Here is an 8,769-nt window from a genome sequence, read left to right as displayed (position 1 = left end):
GGGGGGAACTGGTTTAAATTGGGGGGGAACTGGGTGGACTGGGAGGGGATTGGGGGGGAACTGGGGGGCACTGGTTTAAATTGGGAGGAACTGGGCGGACTGGGAGGGGATTGGGGGGAACTGGGGGGGAACTGGGGGGCACTGGTTTAAATTGGGAGGGACTGGGAGGGGATTGGGGGGGAACTGGGGGGCAACTGGTTTAAATTGGGAGGAACTGGGGGGAACTGGGATTGAACTGGGATTGAACTGGGACGGACTGGGAGGGGACTGGTGGGAACTGGGAGGGACTGGGAGGGGATTAAGGGAGACCGGTTTAAATTGGGAGGGACTGGGAGGGGATTGGGGGGGAACTGGGGGGCAACTGGTTTAAATTGGGAGGGACTGGGAGGGGATTGGGGGGGAACTGGGGGGCAACTGGTTTAAATTGGGGGGCAACTGGGGGGACTGGGAGGGGATTGGGGGGAACTGGGATTGAACTGGGGGAAACTGGGATGGGGACTGGGAGGGAACTGGGGGAGACTGGGAGGGGATTGGGGGGGACTGGGGGGCACTGGTTTAAATTGGGAGGGACTGGGGGGCACTGGGAGGGGATTGGGGGGGAACTGGGATTGAACGGGGATTGAACTGGGGGAAACTGGGATGGGGACTGGGGGGGAACTGGGGGAGACTGGGAGGGGATTGGGGGGGACTGGTTTAAATTGGGAGGGACTGGGAGGGACTGGGAGGGAACTGGGAGGGACTGGGAGAGGATTGGGGGGGATTTGGGGGGGAACTGGGAGGGAACTGGTTTAAATTGGGAGGGAACTGGGATTGAACTGGAGGAAAGTGGGGGGGAACTGGGAGTGACTGGGATGGGATGGGACTGGGAGGGAACTGGGACGACTGGGATGGGATGGGAGCGGGCAGCTCCGCCCCCTTTCCAGCCCCTTATTGGTGCTTTACTCCGGGTTTACACCCATTTTACTCCAGGTTTCTATCGACATCGACCCAGGTTTGCACCCAATTTACACAGACGTTAACCCGGGTTTACACCCATTTTACTCCAGGTTTACACTGATCTCAGCTCGGCTTTACACCCTCTTTACTCCAGGTTTACACCGACGTTAGGCCACGTTTACACCCCCTTTACTCCAGGTTTCCATCGACATCGCCCCAGGTTTGCACCCAATTTACACAGACGTTAACCCGGGTTTACACCCATTTTACTCCAGGTTTACACTGATATCAGCTCGGCTTTACACCCTCTTTACTCCAGGTTTACACCGACGTTAGGCCACATTTACACCCCCTTTACTCCAGGTTTCCATCGACATCGCCCCAGGTTTACACCCAATTTACACAGACGTTAACCCAGGTTTACACCCATTTTACTCCAGGTTTACACTGATATCAGCTCGGCTTTACACACTCTTTACTCCAGGTTTACACCGACGTTAGGCCACGTTTACACCCCCTTTACTCCAGGTTTCCATCGACATCGCCCCAGGTTTGCACCCAATTTACACAGACGTTAACCCGGGTTTACACCCATTTTACTCCAGGTTTACACTGACCTCAGCTCGGCTTTACACCCTCTTTACTCCAGGTTTACACCGACGTTAGGCCACGTTTACACCCCCTTTACTCCAGGTTTCCATCGACATCGCCCCAGGTTTGCACCCAATTTACACAGACGTTAACCCGGGTTTACACCCATTTTACTCCAGGTTTACACTGATATCAGCTCGGCTTTACACCCTCTTTACTCCAGGTTTACACCGACGTTAGGCCACATTTACACCCCCTTTACTCCAGGTTTCCATCGACATCGCCCCAGGTTTACACCCAATTTACACAGACGTTAACCCAGGTTTACACCCATTTTACTCCAGGTTTACACTGATATCAGCTCGGCTTTACACACTCTTTACTCCAGGTTTACACCGACGTTAGGCCACGTTTACACCCCCTTTACTCCAGGTTTCCATCGACATCGACCCAGGTTTGCACCCAATTTACACAGACGTTAACCCGGGTTTACACCCATTTTACTCCAGGTTTACACTGATATCAGCTCGGCTTTACACCCTCTTTACTCCAGGTTTACACCGACGTTAGGCCACGTTTACACCCCCTTTACTCCAGGTTTCCATCGACATCGACCCAGGTTTGCACCCAATTTACACAGACGTTAACCCAGGTTTACACCCATTTTACTCCAGGTTTACACTGATATCAGCTCAGCTTTACACCCTCTTTACTCCAGGTTTACACCGACGTTAGGCCAGGCCTACACTCTTTACTCCAGGTTTACACAGCCTTTATTACAGGTTTTTCCCCGTTTTCTACACGTTACTCCAGATTCACACCCACGTTACTCCAGATTTACACCCACGTTACTCCGGGTTGAGCTGACCACCTCTGACCTCTGGGGTGGGCGTGGTCAGGGGTCAGAGGTCACCGGGGGGTCCTGGAGTCCCTGCAGCTCCCGCAGGCCCTGGCGGGGAGGGGCACAGGGTTGGGGACCCAGGCGTCCGGGAGGGACCCAGGCGTCCGGGGGACACTGGGGTTTGGGGGACCCAGGAGTTCGGGAGGGACCCAGGCGTCCGGGAGGGACCCAAGAGTCCGGGGGGAACCCAGGCGTCCGGGAGGGACCCAGGAGTTCGGGGCGGGACCCAGGAGTCCGGGGCGGGACCCAGGAGTTCGGGGCGGGACCCAGGAGTCCGGGGCGGGACCCAGGAGTTCGGGGCGGGACCCAGGCGTCTGGGGCGGGACCCAGGAGTTCGGGGGGGACCCAGGCGTCCGGGAAGGACCCAGGAGTTCGGGGTGGGACCCAGGCGTCCGGGAGGGACCCAGGCGTCCGGGGGGGACGCAGGAGTTCAGGGGGGGACCCGGGAGTTCAGGGGGGGACCCAGGCGTCCGGGAGGGGACCCAGGCGTCCGGTTACCTCCAGCACCAGCCGGATGTGCGCCCGGATTTTGGCCCCGTCCCGCGTCAGGGATTCGCTCAGCCTGCGGGAGAGGGGGCGGGGCTTCAGGAGGGGGGCGGGGCATCCGGAGGGCGTGGCCGGGGGGCGTGGCCTATCCAGGGGGCGTGGCTTATCCCCCCAGCCCCTCCTGCAGTTCCTCCCCACAGAACCCCATTGGTTGTGAATGGGTAGGGTCTGAGGGGGGCGGAGCCTGTGTGAGAGGGGGCGTGGCCTGAGCGGGGGTGTGGGCGTGGCCTATCCAGAGGGCGTGGCTTATTCCTCCGGCCCCTCCTGCAGTTCTTCCCCATAGAACCCCATTGGTTGTGAATGGAAGGGGTCTGAGGGGGGCGGAGCCTGTGAGAGGGGGCGTGGCCTGAGCAGGGGGCGTGGCCTATCCAGAGGGCGTGGCTTATTCCCCCAGCCCCTCCTGCAATTCCTTCATAGAACCCCATTGGTTGTGAATGGGTGGGGTCTGAGGGGGGTGGAGCCTGTGGGAGAGGGCGTGGCTGGGGGGCGTGGCCTGGCCAGGGGGGCGTGTCCCGGGGAGGGGGCGTGTCCCGGGGGGCGTGGTTTATCTCACCGCTGCAGCAGCTTTTCCCGGCGCTCCAGGTGCCGCGAGGCCTCGGGCAGCGTCAGCTCAGCCACGAACCCGCAGCCCAGGGACAGGAACAGCAGCTGGGGACACGGGCTGGACACGGGGGGGACGCGGGGGTCACCGGGGGGCACCGGGGTCACGGGGGGTCACGGGGGGTGGGGACATGGGGGGGACATGGGGGGTCAGGGACCCGCAGCCCAGGGACAGGAACAGGAGCTGGGGACACGGGGGGACATGGGGGGACATGGGGGGACACACGGGGGTCACCGGGGGGCACCGGGGTCACAGGGGGTCACGGGGGGTGGGGACATGGGGGGGACATGGGGGGTCAGGGACCCGCAGCCCAGGGACAGGAACAGGAGCTGGGGACACAGGGGGACACGGGGTGGGGGGGGGACACGGGGGTCACGGGGGTTACAGGAGGTCACGGGGGGTCATGGGGGGGTCACAGGGGGTGGGGACATGAGGGTCACAGCGGGTCATGGGGGTCACAGGGGGACATGGGGGGTCACGGGGGGTCACCAGGGGTCACGGGGGGTGGGGACATGGGGGTCACGGGGGGTCACAGGGGGTCATGGGGGTCACAGGGGGACATGGGGGGTGACGGGGGGTCACCAGGGGTCACGGGGGGTGGGGACATGGGGGTCACGGGGGGTCACAGGGGGTCATGGGGGTCACAGGGGTCACTGGGGGTCATGGGGGTGGGGACATGGGGGTCACGGGAGTTACAGGAGGTCACGGGGGGTCATGGGGGGGTCACAGGGGGTGGGGACATGGGGGTCACAGGGGGTCATGGGGGGTCACGGGGGGTCACCAGGGGTCACGGGGGGTGGGGACATGGGGGTCACGGGGGGTCACAGGGGGTCATGGGGGTCACAGGGGGTCACAGGGGTCACTGGGGGTCATGGGGGTGGGGACATGGGGGTCACGGGGGTTACAGGAGGTCACGGGGGGTCATGGGGGGGTCAAAGGGGGTGGGACATGGGGGTCACAGGGGGTCATGGGGGTCACAGGGGGACATGGGGGGTCACGGGGGGTGGGGACATGGGGGTCACGGGGGTCACGGGGGGTCACGGTGGTCATGGGGGGTGGGGACATGGGGGTCACAGGAGGTCACAGGGGTCACTGGGGGTCATGGGGACATGGGGGTCACAGGGGGTCACGGGGGTCACTGGGGGTCATGGGGGTCACAGGAAGTCACGGGGGTCACTGGGGGTAATGGGGGTGGGGACATGGGAGTCACACGGGGTCATGGGGGGGTCACCGGGGTCAGGGGTCACATGGGGACACGGGCGGGTCACCAGGAGTCACCGGGAGGGGGGGGTCATGAGGGGATTGGAGATTTTGGGGTCCTGAGGGATTTTTTGGGGTCCCCAGAGGTTTTTTGGGGTCCCGGGAGGTTTTGGGGCGTCCAAGGGGGTTTTTGGGGTCCCAGGAGATTTTGGGGTCCCGAGAGGTTTTTGCGGGTCCTGGGGGGTTTTTGGGGTCCCAGGAGGTTTTGGGGGGTCCACAGGGGTTTTTGGGGTCCTGAGAGGTTTTGGGGAGTCCTGGAAGGTTTTGGGGGGTCCAGGGGGTTTTTTGGGGTCCCAGGAGGTTTTGGGGGGTTCAGGGGGGTTTCTGGGGTCCTGGGAGGTTTTGGGGTCCTGAGAGATTTTTTGGGGTCCCAGGAGATTTTGGCGGGTCCAGGGGTTTTTGGGGGGTCCCAGGAGGTTTTGGGGGGTCCAGGGGGGGGGTTTTGGGGGTCCTGGGAGGTTTTGGGGTCCCCCCCCCAACTCACACTTCAGCCGTGACGAAGAAGTTGCAGCCGAGGTCGACCTGAGTGCGCAGGGGGGAGGGGGCGGCCTGGGGGGGGGCAGCACCCCAAAAATCACCCCCAAAAATCAACCGAGACCCCCCCCCAAGGACCCCAAAACATCCCAGGAACCCCCCAAACCCCCCAAGCCCCCAAAACCCCCGAACCCCAAAACCCCCGAACCCCAAACCCCAAAACCCCCTGAACCCTCAAAATCTTCCAAACCCCCAAAACCCCTGAACCCCAAAAGCCCCAAACCCCAAAACCCCCAAATCCTCAAAACCCCCAAATCCCCCCAAACCCCCTGAACCCCAAACCCCCTGAACCCCAAACCCCCTGAACCCCCAAATCCCCCTGAACCCCCAAATCCCAAAACCCCTGAACGCTCAAACCCCTGAACCTCCTGAACCCCCAAATCCCCCCGAACCCCCAAATCCCCCTGAACCCCCAAAATCCCCTGAACCCCCAAACTCTCTGAACTCCACATCCCCCTGAACCCCCCAAATCCCCCAAACCCCCAAATCCCTGAACCCCCCAAACCCCTGAACCCCCCAAACCCCCTGAACCCCCAAATCCCCCTGAACCCCCAAATCCCTGAACCCCCCAAACCCCCAAATCCCCCTGGACCCCCAAATCCCTGAACCCCCCAAACCCCTGAACCCCCCAAACCCCCTGAACCCCCAAATCCCCCTGAACCCCCAAATCCCTGAACCCCCCAAACCCCTGAACCCCCCAAACCCCCTGAACCCCCAAATCCCCCTGAACCCCCAAATCCCAAAACCCCTGAACGCTCAAACCCCTGAACCTCCTGAACCCCCAAATCCCCCCGAACCCCCAAATCCCCCTGAACCCCCAAAATCCCCTGAACCCCCAAACTCTCTGAACTCCACATCCCCCTGAACCCCCCAAATCCCCCAAACCCCCAAATCCCTGAACCCCCCAAACCCCTGAACCCCCCAAACCCCCTGAACCCCCAAATCCCCCTGAACCCCCAAATCCCTGAACCCCCCAAACCCCCAAATCCCCCTGGACCCCCAAATCCCTGAACCCCCCAAACCCCTGAACCCCCCAAACCCCCTGAACCCCCAAATCCCCCTGAACCCCCAAATCCCTGAACCCCCCAAACCCCTGAACCCCCCAAACCCCCTGAACCCCCAAATCCCCCTGAACCCCCAAATCCCCTGAACTCCACATCCCCCTGAACCCCCAAAATCCCCCGAACCCCCAAATCCCTGAACCCCCCAAACCCCTGAACCCCCAAACCCCCTGAACCCCCAAATCCCCCTGAACCCCCAAATCCCCCAAACCCCCAAATCCCTGAACCCCCCAAACCCCCAAATCCCCCTGGACCCCCAAATCCCCCCGAACCCCCAAATCCCCCCAAACCCCCTGAACCCCCACGCCCCCCCCAGGGACCCCCCACATCCTCCCTGGGACCCCCAAACCCCTCCAGACACCCCAAAACTTCCCTGAATTCCCCTCAATCCCCCACCCCCCGAGGCCACAACCCCCCCACCACGCCCACACGAGGCCACACCCCCCCGAGGCCACACCCACACGAGGCCACGCCCACACGAGGCCCCGCCCACCTGGAGGCGCTCCAGGGCGGCTCGAAGCTGCAGAACCTGCGACTGCTGCTGGAACACGGCGTCGCGCTGGTCCTGAACGCGCCTGCAGGAGGCGCCGTCACACCGGGGACCCAGGAGTTCGGGGTGGGACCCAGGAGTTCGGGGGGACCCAGGAGTTCCGGGGAAACTGGGGTTCGGGGGACCCAGGAGTTCGGGGGACACAGGAGTTCGGCAGGGACCCAGGAGTTCGGGGTGGGACCCAGGAGTTCGGGGGGGACCCAGGAGTTCCGGGGAAACTGGGGTTTGGGGGACCCAGGAGTTCGGGAGGGACCCAGGAGTTCGGGGTGGGACCCAGGAGTTCGGGGTGGGACCCAGGGGGTCGGGGGGACCCAGGAGTTCTGGGGAAACTGGGGTTTGGGGGACACAGGAGTTCGGGAGGGACCCAGGAGTTCAGGGAGGGGACCCAGGCGTTCGGGGAGGGGACCCAGGCGTTCGGGGAGGGGACCCAGGCGTTCGGGAAAGGGACCCAGGAGTTCAGGGAGGGACCCAGGCGTTCGGGGAGGGGACCCAGGCGTTCGGGAGGGGACCCAGGAGTTCGGGGTTGGTGGGGACACTGGGGGTTTGGGGGGACCCAGGCGTTCAGGGGGGAACCCAGGAGTTCGGGGGGGAACCCAGGAGTTCGGGAGGGGACCCAGGCGTTCGGGAGGGGACCCAGGCGTTCGGGAGGGGACCCAGGAGTTCAGGGAGGGGACCCAGGCGTTCGGGGAGGGGACCCAGGAGTTCGGGAGGGACCCAGGCATTCGGGAGGGGACCCAGGAGTTCGGGAGGGACCCAGGCGTTCGGGAGGGGACCCAGGAGTTCAGGGGGGAACCCAGGAGTTCGGGAGGACCCAGGAGTTCGGGGTTAGTGGGGACACTGGTGGTTTGGGGGGACCCAGGAGTTCGGGAGGGGACCCAGGAGTTCGGGAGGGACCCAGGAGTTCGGGAGGGACCCAGGCGTTCGGGAGGGGACCCAGGCGTTCGGGGTTGGTGGGGACACTGGGGGCTTGGGAGGACCCAGGAATTCGGGGGGGGGACCCAGGAGTTTGGGGGGGGACCCAGGCGTCCGGGGGGACCCAGGAGTTCGGGAGGGACCCAGGAGTTCGGGAGGGACCCAGGAGTTCGGGAGGGACCCAGGAGTTCGGGAGGGACGCAGGAGTTCGGGAGGGACGCAGGAGTTCGGGAGGGACCCAGGAGTTCGGGAGGGACCCAGGAGTTCGGGAGGGGACCCAGGCGTCCGGGAGGGGACCCAGGCGTCCGGGGGGACCCAGGCGTCCGGGCGCGCACCGCAGGTCGGGCCGCAGCGCGCCGTCCACAAACGCCTCGTAGCGCCGCGTCTTCTCCGCCGCCGCCATCGCCGCCCGTGACGTCACCGCGCGGCGCCGGAAGGGGGCGGGGCCCGCGCGAGGAGATTGCGTCACCGCTGGGGCCCGCCCCGCCCCCACCCCCGGGGGGGGGGGGGAGGTCACGTGACCGCGCTTTCCCTCCATTTTTTGTAGCGTTTTCCTCCATTTTCTGTCACGTTTTCCCATTTTCTGCCCCAAGTTCACCATTTTCTGTCACATTTTCCCATTTTCTGTCACGTTTTCCCATTTTCTGCCCCAAGTTCACCATTTTCTGTCACATTTTCCCATTTTCTGTCACGTTTTCCCATTTTCTGCCCCAAATTCACCATTTTCTGTCACATTTTCCCATTTTCTGTCACGTTTTCCCATTTTCTGCCCCAAATTCCCAATTTTTTGTCACATTTTCCCTCCATTTTCTGTCACATTTTCCCTCCATTTTCTGTCACGTTTTCCCATTTTCTGTTACGTTTTCCCATTTTCTGC

General features: G+C 63.1%; 2 protein-coding genes across 2 annotated transcripts in view; one reads left to right on the top strand and one right to left on the bottom strand.

The window, feature by feature from the left end:
• The window catches only part of NDUFB11 (NADH:ubiquinone oxidoreductase subunit B11), a 54,514-nt gene that overhangs the window by 29,628 nt on the left and 16,117 nt on the right, over nucleotides 1-8,769 (top strand). The window lies entirely within an intron of this gene.
• Nucleotides 1,935-8,323, bottom strand: UXT (ubiquitously expressed prefoldin like chaperone). Its single transcript, XM_065653288.1, has 6 exons — nucleotides 8,228-8,323; nucleotides 6,924-7,005; nucleotides 5,320-5,384; nucleotides 3,528-3,635; nucleotides 2,927-2,990; nucleotides 1,935-2,476 (listed from the first exon to the last, which is right to left on the bottom strand). The coding sequence occupies exons 1-6, from the start codon at nucleotides 8,293-8,295 to the stop codon at nucleotides 2,423-2,425; spliced, it is 441 nt and encodes a 146-aa protein (XP_065509360.1). The 5' UTR covers nucleotides 8,296-8,323; the 3' UTR covers nucleotides 1,935-2,422.

The sequence above is a fragment of the Caloenas nicobarica genome, chromosome 29 (genome assembly GCF_036013445.1).
Source record: "Caloenas nicobarica isolate bCalNic1 chromosome 29, bCalNic1.hap1, whole genome shotgun sequence".
NCBI lineage: Eukaryota > Metazoa > Chordata > Aves > Columbiformes > Columbidae > Caloenas > Caloenas nicobarica.
Note: the sequence above shows the minus strand (reverse complement) of the source record. Positions and strands in the feature narration are given on the sequence as shown.

What these genes read in the sequence shown, in the direction of transcription:
- UXT (XM_065653288.1), bottom strand. Translation starts at nt 8,295, where the DNA reads ATGGCGGCGGCGGAGAAGACGCGGCGCTACGAGGCGTTTGTGGACGGC. An exon ending in CCGCCCTGGAGCGCCTCCAG is followed by an intron (nt 5,385 to 6,923) that starts GTGGGCGGGGCC and finishes GCCCCCCCCCAG; the next exon opens with GCCGCCCCCTCCCCCCTGCG. An exon ending in TTCTTCGTCACGGCTGAAGT is followed by an intron (nt 3,636 to 5,319) that starts GTGAGTTGGGGG and finishes CCCCGTGTCCAG; the next exon opens with CCCGTGTCCCCAGCTGCTGT.